At 44.2% G+C, this 17,643-nt stretch overlaps 1 protein-coding gene across 1 annotated transcript in view; it reads left to right on the top strand.

The window, feature by feature from the left end:
* The window catches only part of TMC2 (transmembrane channel like 2), a gene marked incomplete at both ends in the record, with an annotated part of 32,919 nt that extends 20,181 nt beyond the window's left edge, over window positions 1–12,738 (top strand). The window contains 6 exons of the mRNA XM_080364183.1: window positions 2,288–2,355; window positions 3,209–3,448; window positions 5,070–5,195; window positions 10,370–10,448; window positions 11,214–11,334; window positions 12,593–12,738. Coding sequence (XP_080220309.1) covers window positions 2,288–2,355; window positions 3,209–3,448; window positions 5,070–5,195; window positions 10,370–10,448; window positions 11,214–11,334; window positions 12,593–12,738 — 780 coding nt within the window. The remainder of the gene's footprint in view (window positions 1–2,287; window positions 2,356–3,208; window positions 3,449–5,069; window positions 5,196–10,369; window positions 10,449–11,213; window positions 11,335–12,592) is intronic.
* Between the last annotated feature and the right edge of the window lie 4,905 nt (window positions 12,739–17,643).

Genomic DNA, 17,643 nt, shown 5'->3' with positions numbered 1-17,643 from the left:
AGTTTCCTTCCTCTTTCCCGTATGCGTAACACACAACAGCAGCACTGGACTCTTTGGTATTCATAAAGGCTACATTACCAAAGCAGTCAGTACTGGAGTTGCACAAATATTTAAAAAAAAAAATTGTTATTCTGTTCAAGTCTGTTGTTTCACATAAGAAGTGGCAAAACCAGATGGATTCAGACAGAGATGGAAATACCTGGCAAGAATAATAATTATATAAGTGCCCTGGTTGCCTAACCATCATCCTGGGAGAGTTTCCAGGAGGGGTCTGGAGAAGAGCAGAGATGGGTTTTGCAGGTGTCTACAGAAGCCTGGGCAAGCAAGGGCAGCCAGGGTACAGCAGGCATTTTGCTGCTTGTGGAGCACTACCCATTTGTTCTGGGGGAGGCAGAGGATGTTTCCCAGGGTGGCCGAGGGATTTCAAAGCTTAGAGGAAGCTCCTGGCAGCCAAGCAGCATGTTATTGCTCCCATTGCATGTGCTCACAGATCACAGTCTTGTTGAAGCTTCTAGTTTTCTCCTCCTGGCCATGTCCTTCTCTCACTTTGTTAGCCACCTTAGTTTTTTTTTTTTTTTAAATAATTTCCCCAAAACAACCTTTAGAAATACCACACGGGGTTTTTCTTCATTCTTAAGATGTCCATTTTGCAAACGGCTGAAAGTCTCTTCTGTCCTGCAGGTACTCCTTGATGTATATATATTAAAAATTAAAAAAAATAAAATAAAATAAAATAAAATAAAATAAAATAAAATAAAATAAAATAAATAAAATAAAATAAAATAAAATTCCTGGACATCCATCCTCCATCTCTCGGTGACATTAAAGAGAGCTGCTTTAGGACTTATGTTGCGCTTCCCTCTCTCCTTTCCTGCAGCATTCAGCATCACCCCAGGCAGGCTGTGAGGCGCTGTTGCACTGAGAAACAAACCCCATTCAGCATCTGTCAGGGGATGACCAGATTAACATGCTGCAGCAGGTTGTTTTTTGCAAACAAGCAGTTCAACCCAGCCCCCAAGGAGCTTAATAGGAGCAAAGCAAGGCCCTTATTTATTAGGACTGTTATTTATTATGGTTGTTTATTAGTAGTGTTAAGTTGCCCATAACATGGGGCAGCACTAGAGGGTTTGCACTCTGTGCTCTGGCAAAAGCAAAACTCTCCTTTCATGCCAAGCTCCCATGGTAGTGTCAGAAAGAAGAAACAAAAACAAAACCATGAAGAAAACAATGTTTGCACCCATCTCTTCCCAAAGCTGTGAGCAGTCAGATAAGCAAGGCTCTGAATAGGTTCCTTTCAAGTTTTCATCATAAAAGACAAACATCTTAAACCTCAATTCCATGAACTGCTGACAGTACTAAGTACATGCAAATTGGGTGAAAAACTGACATACTGCACAGGACATTTCAAACATATAAGGGCATCACCCATTATTTCTTAGAACTGTGTTTTCTGCATTGCAGTAAAGAAAAAAATACTTTTTTTTTTCCAATAAAGTGTAAAAGAAAAACTTTACACATAGCTCAAGCTGCCAAAAGTAATCTGAGTTTTGTGTGCACAAAAGCAGACATATGTAGAAGATTTACCAATGATGAACCTGCTGTTTCTATCAGAATAATAATTTATAAAATAACAAATACTGTCAACAGATTAGAGTAGCCTGTTCTGGGCTTACCACCATTAATACCCACACTAGACAGGTTGCTCCATATGAATCAGTATTTTAACTACTGTCTAGTACAGAGCAAAATGCCACCAGATACCCATCAGGTCATATATTCCCTCATATTTCTCTCCCTTTGCCCTCTATTTCTGTTGTTCATTGGCCTGCTCCTGCAAGACCTAAGGACATGGATATATCTGGCATATCATTTGCCCTGCAGTTCATCATTAGCACCATTTAAACATCCAATATTTTAGCAGGGTAGAACTCTAAGTCCATAGCCAGATTCATCAGCTGGAGTATAAAACCTAGTCCCATGCCATGGCTCCTTTGCTCATAGCTGGCTTTATATTAGCAGGGAGAATATATAAACACAGAGCAACTCTAAACACCTCCATGTATCTTTCCAATTTACAGTAAGCCAATAGAGAAGCATCAACCCATGGTGCAGTACCTCCAGTTTTGCCTTCACTGCACTGCTGCTGGTCATTCAAGCAGTTCACATGCAATGGGAGCCCTCCCAGAAGTCCATCCATACCACCTTTAAATAAGCATCTTTATACCCTGCAGCAAACAGTAGTGGATACCTCAAGTAACAACAAACTCTCCTTTCTTTCCCCATGCAGCCATCCTATGCAGAGTTTGACATTAGCGGCAATGTTTTGGGCTTGGTCTTCAACCAGGGAATGATTTGGTAAGATACTTCATTTTCTTCTTTTTCTTTTTTTTTTTTTTTTCCCAGGGGAAGAGGCAGGGTTTGCACTATTTAAAAACTCTACCAGTGGAGTTAGAAGTATTCTGATTGTTTGGCTTTCTGTGCTTGACTATAAAAGTGGAAATTTAAAAACTCCAGTTTACTCATCCAAGAGGAGCAGCAGTGACACAACTGCAGCAGAGAACAGTTTTGCAAACCCTGCCCCACTCTGACTTCTATACAGTCATTTTTTTCCAGTGGTAAAAATGTATTAAGATGGTCCACATACTGGGGGAGGAGATCAGAAAGAGGTCTGGGGACATCACAAGTTTACATGTCAATCCAAGGGTGGGCACAGAGCCAGCTGAGCAGAAGAGGCATCACCCCTAGGGAGGGCAAACAGGAGCTTCCTGTATGAGAAGCAATAGGCAACAACACAAAGCACCCTCACCACCTCTGGAGACAAAATTTCTTTTGCCATAGATTGATGATTTCTGCCCATTCCCCTACTACAACATCTCAGCAGGCTCAGGGAGGTCTCTCCCTGCTGGTTACACTTGCCTGATATTTTTCAAGCAAACCCCAAGTGATTTTTATCACAAAGTGAAACTATTTCTTTACAAGCACTGAGGGGTTTAAGACCTTGCTGGTCTTCAATGTACGGCTACCATACCCTAATGTGGATGCAGGCAGCTCCTCCTCTAGGAACACAGGAATAGCACAAGCCAGCCCATTCAGACTTTATTTGTGGGTAAACTTGCCACCACATTAACACTTTTTTTCCTTCTTCTGAAAATAAAAATCCTTCCAGTCCATCAAAAAATAGCACCTGTCCTTCTTCTTTCCTTTTCAGGATGGGATCCTTTTACGCACCAGGGCTTGTGGGTATAAATGTGCTGCGCTTATTAACCTCCATGTATTTTCAGTGCTGGGCTGTCATGAGTAGCAATGTCCCTCATGCACGAGTCTTCAAAGCATCCAAGTCCAATAACTTTTACATGGGACTTTTGCTGTTGATCCTGTTCCTCAGCCTCCTGCCTGTGGCTTACACCATCATGTCCCTGCCTCCCTCCTTTGACTGTGGACCATTCAGGTACTAGCAAAACGCCCAAAATGCCAGTTTTCTGCTCTGACACATGGGATTATCTTAATGAAGTCAGAAGGCCTGGACTCCAGCAGAGGTGGTGAAATGGCTCCATTCTCCATTTGGTTAAATCCTTAGCAATGTGAGGCAACAGGCTGTGCCCAGCTGTGGGCAATACACACCGATGAAAGTAACAGAGGACAGCAGGGCTGGGACATCAGGGTGCAGCCCCCAGTGAAACAAAAAGCAATGTGAGCACCCCTAAGGCTCTCAGGAACATCGTAGGAACAAAATAGAGGTCCAAAGCCTCCTTCCATAGAGCCAAGAACTCCCACACCACAGGATATGTTTTACACGTTGAATTTTGTAGGAAAATAGTAGGAAATTAATAGGCCTGAGCCTGAAGAGTTGCAGCTTTTTTCTTTTTTTTTTTAATTAGGACAGAATCAGCACTTCATAGAGGATTCAGTGGAGCAGATTAACATGCCAATCAAGCCTCATTTTATTGAGTAACACCATTTCCTGGACCCACTGAGTCTGACTCAGCAAGGAGCCAGCTTGGAACAAATTGTTCCTGTTTTAGGTTATCTACTTGCTAGTCAAGAATGACAATAGAAAGCTAAAAGGCTCGGGGGAGAAGGCAAGAGACCAAAATTATCTCAGTTCTATAACAAGGACAGGTGTCAACAAGCAACGTCAGGAGATCTGATGAGAAACTTGTTGCGCACACACTATCATTTGGAGATGACTAATCTGCAACGTAAAAGAGCTATTTCAGTTCCAAATCAACCCTTCAAAAGCCACTCAGCCTGATTCAGACCCTTGGCACGCCCTCTCAACTCAACTGAAAGCTCAGTTCTCCTGGGCTTAAGGCAGCTGATACAGTTAGGACACAGTTTAGCCAAGTTTGTCTTTATTGACTCTCATCATCAGGACAGAGTCCAACACCTACCTGAGCAGAGTTCTGCAAGATCCCAGGAGGTAACAAGACTAAAAATGTGGAATAGGACTTGTTGGGTTGGATTTACAGACCCAGGGATGCTGGGGAGAGAAGGTCAATTATGTAACCCAGGCTTTTACAGATTTGTTCTCATTTCATACAGAATAGTCTCATCTGCTTTATCAATCTGGTTTGAAATGACTCTTTCACTGAGTTTCCTATTAAGCAATAATCACAGCTTGCTATTTTTGTCATTACTTAGCAGCTCTTCAACTTGGCTCATTATTTCAGAAAGCCAGAATTTGCATATGGAAAGTCATCTTCACTCTGAAAAGGCCATATTTAACAAGATATTGGTCAGAAATGTACAGTTATTGCAACCCGTAGGTTTTCATACTTTTCAAAGGGGTAACTAGTCAGAACTCATAAAAGAGCCATATGTGGAAATAAAGGTATTAACTCCGGGAGCAAGTTGGACTAGCAAAGATTATTCTTATAATCAATGTGGGGAGAGATGGATGGACCAATAGATAATTTAAAATAAAGGCATCTCAAAATCCTTGGTGGTCAGCAGCAAGCTGACACTTGCTGAAAGACAGAGGAAACATGGTACTTAGCATCATTCCATTAGGAGCTATTTTGTCCCTCCCAGAAATACCTACACCCCTTAACTAGCCTTTTTCTTTCCAGTGGGAAGAAAAGGATGTATGAAGTCATTCAAGAGACCATCGAGCTTGATTTCCCACTTTTTGTTGCCAAGATCTTCAGCTATGTGGCAAATCCAGGACTGATCATACCTGCAATTCTGCTCATGGTGTAAGTTTTTGTTGCAATATTACACGTCTGGCTGGGGGGAGGAAGTTGGGAAAAAAACAGAAAATGCTGGCACATAAGTGCAGTCTAAATACAGCTTCTGCTGAGATAACAGCCTGGATTAGGGCCGGCACATGCTCCCTACCCCCCTCATCTTCACACAACCTAGTTTCCCAAAATTTGATTTCCTGACCCAATTAAACACAACTTTGTAGATGAAACGCATTGCTGACAGAGGCCTTGTGGATATCAAAGCTGTCACAGCTTCCATATGAAAAATTTTCAGTAGCCAGCAGGAAATAAATGGACAGTCTCAGCCTGGTGCCTTTTGGAGAAGCAATTTCTGTCACAGCTGGTGGTATTTACAGCACTGCCAAACCAGGGCATTCAAAAATTACACGTTCCAAAAAATACAAAGAGGTGTGGGTTTTTTGTTTGGATTGTTGGGGGATTTTGGGGGGTTTTGTTAGTATGTTGGTTTATTTGCTTTGTTTGTTTATTCTTTTTCCAACTAATACATCTGGAATTTGTTTCAGTGCTGTCTGATCGTTTCAGCTTTGAAACCACACTTAATGCCTAGCACCTTCAGCAGCTCTAGGATGGGGACAGTTCTCTTTTTCTCTTTTTTAAAAAAGATATTTTTGGCATTGTTCTTGAAGTTTCCATAGCTATCAAAATGAGCGGAAGAGCCACGGCCAAATTTTATGGGCAGCTCTGAAGACTCCAGACTAAATGGTAGAAGACAGGGAGAGGTCTGGGGAGTGTATTACATATGCTTGCCCGCTCAGACTCTTCCTTGAGCATTCACACACATTGAAGATGGGGCTGTGGGCTGATCCAGTACAGCTGCTCTTGGGCACTGTGATCCTTCATTCTGAATAGGTTATGCTGAAGATAACATCATCAAATTAAAATCAAAATTTCCATGTTATGAAGTTTCTTATAGAAGCAGCCTGAGAAGAATCCCAATTCAACTAAAAATGACCTATCATCCCTCCACCTGCCTCAAACTACTTATTTTAGCCTAAATGAATATTGATCACATACTGTAATCCATGCAGACAGATCCTGCAATTCAAAGAATTAGATCAGATACACATAGGAGACAAGAAGTGTCATGCTACATCCCTGCTACAGCCAAGCACATTACAGAGTTATTAGCTCTATTCCTATGAGCTTCACAGTAGCACTAGCAGATGCTACAACAAACACGAGATGAAGATCACCGAACTAATTCACTGCAAACAGATGACGTTTACAGAAGGTTTCTGAGGCTTTGATGTAACCCCCAAAAAAAGGTGGTGGGAGAGCGGCAGACCTTTGAAAATAATGTTTTGTTCAGTGAAATTCTCCCACCCTTTCCTCCACTGACAGCCAGGACAAGGAACAGCACAAATACAGTTTATCTCCTGAAGCAACACCTTTTATCGTGCCTTCCCAGTCTGGGCTGTTCCCACACCACAGCCTTCCCAGCAGTCTATCTCTCCTCAAGGCATCATTTTGTCTCTGCCCCAATCCCCTCCACAAACCGAAATATACCTTATGTTACATTACCTAAAACATCCTTGTTTCCCACCCAGATACACTGCCTGTGCAGACCAAAATATACAGGGAGACAGAATCCAGTTACCTAATTAAAATTTTGCCAGAAGAACAAGATAACAATCCTTTTGCTTACAGTCCTGTAACTGGATACCGGTAGCGAGAAACTTCGTTTTATGTCTCTTTCACCATTTTCTCCAGAAAGCAGATAACTATAAATTGTACACAAGTCCCAAGTTTCCTGCCTTGTCTCTGAAAGTCTTCAGCTTCTGCTTCTACTGCTGCTGTGGACAGGTAGACAGGTTCAAGCTGAAGCCAGTCCTTGCACTGATCCCCATCCAGCTTCCCAAGAGATTTAAACTCAGAAAATGCAATTGCTGGAGCTTCATCTGGTCCTGACGAGCAGAGAGCCAGCAGCTCTCAAAGAAGCAGGCAAGGCAACCTGCAATGCAGCCTAAATAACAAATAGACTCTACAAAGAGAAACAGATGGATCATAAATGGACAGTCTGTTGCTTTTTATGGCAAACACTCAAAAAGTGCTTTCTGCTTCTATGGACTGAATTAAGTTATTTTCTCAAGCCATGATAGCCTCCTATCTCTTTTCAGGTGCAATCGAAAATGCCCTTTCTATTTATTTCTGTTCTTGGTGTCTGGTCCCAGACAACCATGGGTTCCAAAAGGTGACATGGGTGTCAGTCTTACTGTCATGTTTCTAGCTGCCTGAGGACAAGGGAAAAAGGAAACAGAGCAAGGAGAAGCAGAGATACTTTGCACACAGGCATATAACCTAATCCCATTTGGGGCTGGGAGCAGGATTTCAAGCCATGGCTTGCAGAGCCTCCTGGACAAAGCTGGAAGCACCTTACTGCATTGAGGGGAACTAGGAAAAAAAAAACTACTGTGCAGGATAGAGAGGGACAGAGACCCACATATTCTTCCCAGCTCTGGGGGGAGCAGCAAGTCAGAGAACTGGAGTGCCAGAGCCACACAGCATCCACACTAAGCAGTTCAAGCACAAGAGTCCATCCCCAGGCTCATTTCAGAGGCAGGTAGATCTGAAGCATCCCACTAAAAGTGGATAAAGTCCATTTGCTAATGCTTACTTGAGTTCCCAGCAAAGTTCCCAGCTCGTCATGCTGCTGCTCACAGTCAGATTAGAACATGACGTTGCCTTTTCTGGGAACCAGCACTAGCAGTGTGAATCAGGAATTCAGTAGCAAGTCCAGTAGGTCTGTAGGACCTGCCCAGGACACTGGCAGCACCTTGGAGGATCACCCAGGCTGCTTTAGCATTGTTGAGTCTTGGCCTGAACGACCCAGTCCAGATCTGCCTGACTGCCTGCAGATTTGATCTCGAGCAAAGGCATCCTCCTCAAATCCCCTTTCTGTGGCACTGTCCCTTTCCCCTCTCCTTTCCCTTAAGGGCAGTTCAGTCACGAACAAACTCAGCCTCTTTTGAACAATGAATCTGTAATAAATCAAGGACAGAGGAAACTCAGGCTTAGCTGGTAGACACAGCAGTCTCATATCTCACAGTGTTTGGGAGAGGCGCCTGGTGAGTTCATACCCTTCCCATCAACGCCCGGCTAAAAGCAGGAGTCATTGGGAGGAAGCTGTGGAGGTTGGAGGTGCTGCTGGCTGCTACAGCAGCGGGTGAGAAGGGACTGAAAAAGTAACAGGAATTGATTTCCTCAGTTACTGAATGAACTTGAGAAGGCAGCTCAGAAACAGGGCACATGGCATCCCAGATGGCTTTGAATAGAAAGATACGGTTATCATTATGAAAACAGGGGTACTCAAGGCACCTACATCCTGGCTGATCACAACAAAAATGGCAGAGCATCACCAAAGTCCTGTATTACAACGCAATATATTTCCTTGGCAATTAGTTTGACAATATAGAAGGAATAAAACTATTGCATCCTCAGAGAAGATCAAAAATAACAAATTTCAGACTCTCCAAGACTGAGTTTTGGGTTAATATCATACTAAGCAAAAGGGCATAAATTTGTTTCCTCTAGACAGAGCCCTGCAAAAAGCCTCAGGAAAGGCCCTCCAAAGCACCTCTTCCTCATCTCCCACCTGGAAACCAATGTGCTGGTACATGGTGCCTCTGCTGACAAAATCCTCAAGCCTGGTGCTTTAGGGTGCTGAACCTGGGCTGGAGCCACCCAAGCAGGTTCTGAACTGTCAGGAAAAGGGTTTTTTTCAGCCCGCCTTTTTTTCTTACCTCTTTTATAACAGTATTTTCTACTTAAAAAAAAAAAACAACAACAAAAAAAAAACAACAACAACAAAAAAACCACAAACAAAAAACCACAAAAAACCACATATATATATATATATAGTGATGAATTGAAATGGCTGGTGCTTTTCCTGTGAATGGCTCAAAGTTACTGAGCAGATGATGTTTACAGTTTAGAAGAATAAAAGCACTCTACAAAAGCAGGAGGAGACATTTTTGACAACCAAAATATGGCTGGCTGGCAAGCGGCAGCGGTGGCGAGACAGGCCCAGACGCTTGGGCACGTTTTAAAACACGCACCTCCCTGCGTGCCAAGGGCTGGCTGCCAGCACACCCTCTCCCATCCCGCTTGCCTTTCAATTCCCTCCAGCTTGGCTGGTTTTTCCCCCCAGTTTTGGCATGCCCTTTTTGCAGAATCAAGGATCAAAACAAAAGCCAGTGGCTCTGATTCCACCTGGCTGCTGCTCCCCCTCAGTTCCCATCTCTGCTGGCTCCTGACAGCCCCTCATCGGGCAGCTGGTCCTGGCCGAGAAGTAATGCAGACTGTACTTCAAGGACTGCTGCCTGCCACTATTTTCTTTGTTTCCTCTTTTTTTTTTTTCCTCTCTAAGTTCCCTGTGTGACTTGGTAACTGTTTTGTTTTTCCCTTGACTCTTGGAAGAAATTAATGTATTTTATCAGCTGAGTTGGTTTTCACACAGGTAATGAGTTGAATGGGCTCACCATCAAGTAAAGATCCAAGGGCCAAGGCAAGTGCAAAGCAGATGGAGACTATGGCCAGACAAGGCAGAGGCAGGAGGGGCAGGATGGTCATTTTTCTTCTGTTTGAACAGAAATGAGCTACTGGACTGGCTCAGCCCATCTCACCTGACTATGCCACAAGGCAGCCTGAATCATTCCTAAGCCTTGAGCCTCTAAAGGCAATTTGCAGGGGCTGGGTAGAAAACCTAGATGCTAGAAGGTAGGCAAAAATTAAATGTTCCCTGTCGCGGCTGAGACAGACAAACGACATGGACCAGGTTCTTTCAAGATGAAAGTAATAGGTGCCATTTATTGCTACAAGTGCATTTTTATACAATTCTACCAGTTCATGTGTCTTTTCACTATTGGTCACAAGTTACAGCACTAACATCTCATTGGTTAATTTTTCTATCATCCATGTTATTCTTCTATCCCCTTCTCTCTCACGGGTACATCTCTCCTCTCTCCGGATACTCCTTTACTCCCATCCTTCTCAAGGGTAAATCTTAATATCTCAAGGCTGATCTCTACTCTCATATTTTCTGTCAAGGATTCCACAGACCCTCTGCAGTTTCCCACAGTTCCCTCCCTGTGAAACTTTCTCTCTGCCCTGATCCTATCACCACAGCAACACATTTGTTTTTGTAGCCTCGCCATCTATTACCTAAACGCTGTGTCTGAAGCGTACCAGCGCGCCAATGCAGAGCTGAAGAAGAAAATGCAAATGGTAAGTATTGATTTTTCAAAGCCATCTTTGAAATACCACACACTCCAAGTTTGATGTGCAACATATGCTTTTAAATTGCTCTTCACTTCTGAACATGAACACAAGGGGAAGATGCACTTTATGCCTGTTCAGTCCTCTCTGATGGCATTTAATGGCTAACTGCAAAGAGCAGTGACATCCCATAATAGGCTGCTATTTCGTACACCAAAACTACAGAGAGTTTTCCCATAAATTGTGCTTTCCACCTACAAAAATAAGTTACCTCAAAGTTCAAGTAATGTTTTGTAGCCTGAGGTTTCTAAGGGACAATGATAAGCCTATCAAAACCACAGTCAGGTTTTGTACAAGCTAAAGAGCCATAAATAACAACAGAGCAATAACACTTTTTGCCATCAATTCTTGAAGCACTTCACAGAGGAGACTGGTGTCTGTCTCCACCATGCAGACAGAAAAAGTAAGATACAGACAGATGCAATGATTTGAATTAGCAGGGTAGGATTTGGACCTCGTGATATCCATGACTGAAAGAGGTTGCAACATGCAGAGGACCATAAAGTAGGGACCCTTGAACTCATACGAATTAGACTGGGCAGCAGGATACCTGCAAAAGCACAACTCTGCTCACATAATGATTTTCAATGAGAAAAAGCACTTTGAACTTGGCAAAGAGATTACATTCATACCAACAAATGCTTAGCCAGGCCAACCATTTCACAGATCACATCTGCAGTTTCAAACTAAACCAAATGTCTTTTATTGATGCAGCAACGCGAAGAGGAGAAAAACAAGAGAAACAACAAAGCCAGCACTAACCCCATGCTGGAAGATCTGGAGGATTTACTTACGCCAAGTACAAAGAGTGAAAGTCAGCCCAAACAAGCAGAAGGTAAAAACCAAACCACCTCCCCTCTATCCTCCTGAAAAGGTTCCTTTTGCCACCAAACAATGAGAGGGAAAGATTGAGAAACTAGAGTAATACATGTTTGCAAGGAATTGGATGAGTATAACTAGCACAGATTTTATCAGCTTACAGAAGTCCACCTGCCAATGAACACCCAGGCAGGGCAAGGTTTTAGAGTGGATTATGTCTCACACAGGCTTATCACAGCATGGGAATTGTAATCCAAAGTTATGATTCATATCCCAGCTGTTAACCATGCTGGTCACAAATTCAGCCATTTATTCTGGGAATAACACAAACTCTTGGCTGGTGAGTTGACCCAGGCACAAACTTTTCTCCCAATTGAGGTTTTCATTGGAAAATTCATTATGAGCAAGGCAGAAGTTTTTTTATGGGACTGTGCTGGTCTTAGGGCAAATAAATGCATGCTGTAGGCTCTGCCGAGGTGGTCCATGGCTGGGCAGAAAGATGCAGGAGGGAGCATTGGCATCAGGGTCCAGGCACTCTCAAGGAAGACAGATCATCCAGGCTTGGTCTGAATCAGGTATTTCCTGACCATCAGAGCCTCCTGCTCTCATTTGTGAGAAACAGCGTGACACATGTTAAAGATTTTTACCTTGACACAGACAAGAAAAGCAGAAAACTTACGCCAAGTACAAAGAGTGAAAGTCAGCCCAAACAAGCAGAAGGTAAAAACCAAACCACCTCCCCTCTACCCTCCTGAAAAGGTTCCTTTTGCCACCAAACAACGAGAGGGAAAGGTTGAGAAACTAGAGTAATACGTTTGCTTCCTCACTTTTAGATAGGCTGTTTCTTGAAGAGCCCAAAATGAGCTGGTAAATCTGGACCAACTCAATACTGATTTCCCCCCAGAGCAGACCCAGGGTGCTCATTTAAATGGAAATAGTGCCAGCAGCATTGTGGGTACATCGAAAATAAAAACTAAAATCAGCAATTACCCATGACCATCACACAGCTAGAGGTGTACCAGCATGGCTGGTAGGACTATCATGTCTCATAAACACATCAGTAAGAACCTGCAAAGAGGGCTTGGGCAGCAGAGACACATAGTGGCTGTTAGCCAGGGGCTAACAGTCTTATTTATGGTTTCATCATTCAGATGTTCAAATACAAATCCCCAAACACTTGGATTATCACACATAGGAAAAACATCAGGCACTGTGCAGAGGAAGAAAGGCTGTGTTTGCTCTCAGGAAAATAACATTCATAATCTTTGCCCTAGTCAAGAAAACAGAGTCTTCTAACAGAAGCAGCCCTGTCGGCAAACAAGACAAAGCAGCAGCCGCGGGTGGCAGCCCCATATCTGGTGGGAGAGGAGCAGCGTTCGCCCCACCGCCACACGTGTTCGTCACGCAGCCACCAACTCTGGGTGTCCGAGCACCTTACCTGGGCCAGCCCAGACCAAGGGGGTACCCACCGGGACTGGTCCCTGGAAGGGGGAGAGGACGGCCATTCTACCCCCACTATGCTCCATAAGCTCAGCGATGTTTCTCCTGTTTGAAATTAAAATAGAGGTGCTGCATGAACTATCGTAGTTTTAGTATGAAATTATTACTGTATGTTGGTCATCCACTCGTGATGATCCATATCTATCTGACAATGACTATCTAAAACAGCTTTGTTTAGAAGCGTAGTGGTACTTTAGAGTTGTAACCCGCAATGGCTGCGCTGATTTTGATCACAAAAATCAGCTGTGGCATTGCTAAACTACTATTATATATACAGGACTCAGCTCTGTGGCCATTAACAGCAGCTTACTCTGTGGTGTGAGTGCTTGCTGGTCCCTTCATAGGCTTCTTCAGTTAATAAAAGTAGCGTGAGATTACCTGTCATTTCAACAAAGTCGGGTTTTGAGGAGTTTCTGTGTGGGTTTTTTTGGTAGTTTTGTGTAGTGGTTTTTTTGTTTGGTTTGTTGGGCTTTTGTTTTGTTTTCTGTTTCATTTTTTGTTTGTTTTCCTGTCACTCTACCTGAGGAATTAAGTATTCTTTAAAAACAATTAGTGTCCCTGCCCAGCTGCATGGCATCTTCTACTAGGAGTAGAGGACTCCTACTAGACCAGCACAGGAGGAGGTTTTGTCAGCTGCATTCCATCCTTTGTGACAGCTTTCCTCCAGTCTATGTCCTCCAAACTTTCACCTTTTTGTTTCAACCCCACCACTGCTTTCTCTGGTTTCCCACTCTGCTCCTGATTTCACAGTCTGTTGACAGTACCTTGCACCATTATTTCAGTCCCTAGATATAACTCCTAATTCAGTGACACCACTCAGCACAACCCAGAGACTAAAAGTGCTTTGCCCTAGTTTCCAATTATGACCAGTTAGAAATTTCGGGTGCAATTTAAGGATCATATCTCCCGGATCTACAGGACATCCCAGGTCTCTGTGGCAGGACTTCTCAGGTTGGACCTGCTCTTTTAGACCTACTGTTTCTTCCTGTTGTTGACAGAAATTCATTCCAGCCAGCTTAGATCTGGTGCTCACATATGTGTTGTTCTTTATTAAAATGTCTGTAAAAAATAAACTCATGTTCTTCAGTAAAAACAAATCCATAAATATAGCTAGCAACAATTCCACTACAGCTGAGTTGCTTGGGATCAAAGGTGCTTACCTTGAATTTTTCCACTAAATGCTACAAATCTGGTCATAAAAATACGCTCAGGACAGGAAATTCAGTAACTTGTTTCTTCTCTATGACTTGACAAAGCGCAGAGGATTTGACCTTCAGTCTGGAATCGTCCACCTTTGAGGAGCTGGGCAAAGGGGTCCAGTTAGGTGGGATGTGAGGCAGGTTGGGAAAAGGATTCAATTTTTCAGGTTCAAACCAACAACAGTATTTAGGCATGTTGTTTCTCAATTAAAAGCTTAAATATTGTGCTGTGCTTATTTGTAGAGACCTAGCTCGTTCCTCACGCCCAAAGAAACTCTCTGGTGATGGAGACCAGCATTTTTGCAGCTTATCTTACTGCATGAAGCATGTTGCTCAACACTCTGCCAGTGCCAGGAGCATCATGGTGGCTTCCACACTGCTGAAGATGCACTAAGACTCGATCTAATGTCCTCCAGGTGCTTGACTTGACCCCAGCAGGCCATGGGTGCAGCAAGTCGCCCATCTCTCTGCACCCCAGCATGCTGGGACCCTTCTCCGTGACCATATATCAGGTGCTTTTGCGGCCACTGAAGCAGATCAGACAGGGACCTTAGAAGCTGGACTCCACTGCATCTCTAAACCACAACTCTTCAAAGCAGTGATGTCCTGACAAAACAAATGCTCACCAAAAGGCTTTAAAAAGTGATCTCCCCATTTTGATTCATGTTGCATTCAACATTATCAGCTCTTTGGCCTGACAACCATGGGGATTTTTTTCTCTGTCATGCTATTCTTGCTGCTTGCTTAGCCCTGAGGCAGCAGCTTGTCCTTTAGCAGGTGGCAGCCCCGTTTCATCTGCAGCCAAGTCCTAATTGCTCACAAATGCTTAGATGTAGTTTTTCCCTAGGGAAAAAGGCAACTCTGAAAACTAAAGATTTCTAGATCCTGGCCCATTTCTCACATAACACAGGCACCATTGCTGAATCCAAATTCAGTGTCGCATTTTAAATGGATTATACTAATGCAATGCTATGCGGTGGCAAGGGGAGGCTTGCAATCGTTCATTTGCAATCAAAGAACCCATCTCTCTGGGTCCCCTTCAATTCAGCCATCTACAATCAGGTGAAACCAGTGGTGAACTTTGTCTCTACATCTTAAATTTGGTACCATGTGGTGCTACACAGGAATAACCTCCTCCTCCACGCACTCGGCAAACAGAGACCACTAAGCTCCCACATGTTGGGAGACAGTCCGCGTATGCACGTATCCACATGGGCACTGAGATAAAGATGAGCAGATTTTTAATTCTTTCAGGCTTTATATTATTTTCTGCACCACTCCCTCATGATTCACAGCAAAACTAGAAAGCACTGAAGCGAGGGGATGCGTTTGCAGCTGATATGGCTGAGTATCCTCCCAGTGTACTGTGCAGGTGGAGGGAGGAGAGCCCACAGCTGCCCAGGGATGGTGGACAGATGTCATTTCCCAGCAGGCAAAAGCTTTGTGAGTATCAGCATCAAGTCCCCATAAAAATGTCAAGTGGGCAAAAACTACCTGAAGATGCTAGAGCGGCCAAGGAGAGGAGAGGGGTGACCACAGAGGGTCTCCCCATCCCCTGGGGACCAGACTCATGCAGAAGAGCATCAGCTGGACACCAGAGTGCCCCAGGCTGAGCCCAGGCTCTTCAGAGACTCATGCCCAAGGGAACCAAAGAGGGATTTAGCATAATTTAATCCAGCTCACAGAGCTGGGAAATCAGAATGGCTTGGCCCCTGGCATAGCAAGCGGATGAGTTAAAAATTCAGCAGCCCTGCATGCCCCTCGAGGCCAGCACAGGGGTATGCACTGCACCCACCACTGCTGCATACAAGCGACGAAAAAATTTTGCAAGGAAACAGCTGGAGGGTATTAAAGCAGTAACGGAGGCGAATGGAGCTTCTCTGGTGGGAACTGAGAGATGTTTGCAGAAGCTGCCAATGCCACCTCTCTCCAGGCATTGTGGGAGGGAGAGAAAGTAACTTCAGCTCAACTGAAGATAAAATAAAAACCACCACAGCAGCATAGCACTGTTACCTGGACTGCTCAAGCATGGACAAATCATCACAGTGATCAAGCGTGCAGGTCAGGTTAGTGGTAGGTAGAATGTTATTAAAAAATCAGTTAGTAAATTCATTTTACTGAGGAACAGCAGCTGCAGAAACATCCCAAGCAGCTGTGTCCTCCCCCTTTCTCCATTCTCCCTCCCTCAAAGCAGAGCTGCTTAGGGACACCAAGGCTTCTTCAGCAAAAGGCTGCAGATCCAAACCTTCCTGTAACTAAAAATCATTTCACACACATGGGACTTTTTTCTTTTTTTTGCATGACAGCAGCAGTAAATAATTCAGTGCCTAAGCAGATGTTTAGGATCTTCAAAATATGAAGGTTATTATCAGATTTATTTAAATCAGGTGCTGAGAGGACTCAGGGCCAGGTAAGAGAGCAAAGAGAAGCCGTAACAAAAACATGCTTTCACTAAAAAAAAATGCTGTGCTACAGCAGCTTGGGCACAGCAGTACAGCCACCACCTGGACACAAAGCAGAGCTTCACTGCCACCACAGCAGCAGCACTGCAGCTTGCGGGTCCCCCAGCTCCACCAGGGAAACAGCTCCAGGGCCAGGGCTGCAGGGGTTTTGCAGAGGGCCCCAGCAAACCAAGCTTCTGCTCCCCAGGAAGCCCAGCACTTTTTGGAGAAGCATTTCAACACTGCATACGCAAACATCACTAACGAGCCACTGGCAAGCTTTCCTTTACAAGCAGCTCCAGCTCAGCCTGGGAAACTCTGCGCAGCTCCTGTTCAACTTCCCGCACATCTGCCACCGTCCCCACGTTGGATGGGGTTGTGCCACAGCAGCAGAGAGCTGGCAGCAGGGAACCCTCCACCTTTGCGCTGCCCTGAGCACTGACCCACAGACAGAGCCAGTCCCCTCGTGCAAAAGCAGTGGAAATCTGCTGTAACCCACTGTCGAGGGTTAAGGTTGCGGGGTGACAATAAAACCCTGGCAGATGTATTGTTAACCTCCTCTTCCCCCCCATTTCCCCCTTTTACCGCTCCCTCTCCCCCCTTCCCACTAAGGACAGGCGATCGGGAGGGAAAGAAGGACAGAGAGAAGAGAGTTGGAAAAATGAACAATGTTTTACTAATGCTACTAATAAGAATAGAGAAAATAATACAAAATATACAAAACCAATCTTGAAAGTCTCAGCAACTGCAGAGCCAGCACCCAAAGTCCTGGATTAGACTCCACAGCCAACCAGAGCTGAATTCAGTCTCTCACTAGGCCTCAGTTCAATGGGACAACTAGCAAGGTCCTCTCCTAATGTCGGCCATAGGGAAAAAGGGAAAAAGGAAAAGGGACGAGATCCTCATGATCTCCCACTTTTATATGAAGTGTTCACGTGAATGGAATGTTATACACAGTTGGTCAGTTTCTTGGTCACTTGTTTCTCATCGCCCCTCTCGCGAGATGTCCATCCATGCTTATCAATAAGTTTGCATTCCATTGCTAGGTTTACCAAAACATGTGTCTGGTTCTCCAGGAAAATGCAGCTAATATGAAGGCTTTAGCTGACAGGCAAATTCACTAAAAGAGAAACTTCTTTTTAACAAAACCAGGACACCCACCTCCAGGGAAAGCCAGATGTCAGG

The sequence above is a fragment of the Nesoenas mayeri genome, assembly GCF_963082525.1.
Source record: "Nesoenas mayeri genome assembly, chromosome: 2".
NCBI lineage: Eukaryota > Metazoa > Chordata > Aves > Columbiformes > Columbidae > Nesoenas > Nesoenas mayeri.
This window is presented reverse-complemented; position numbering and strand designations above follow the sequence as displayed.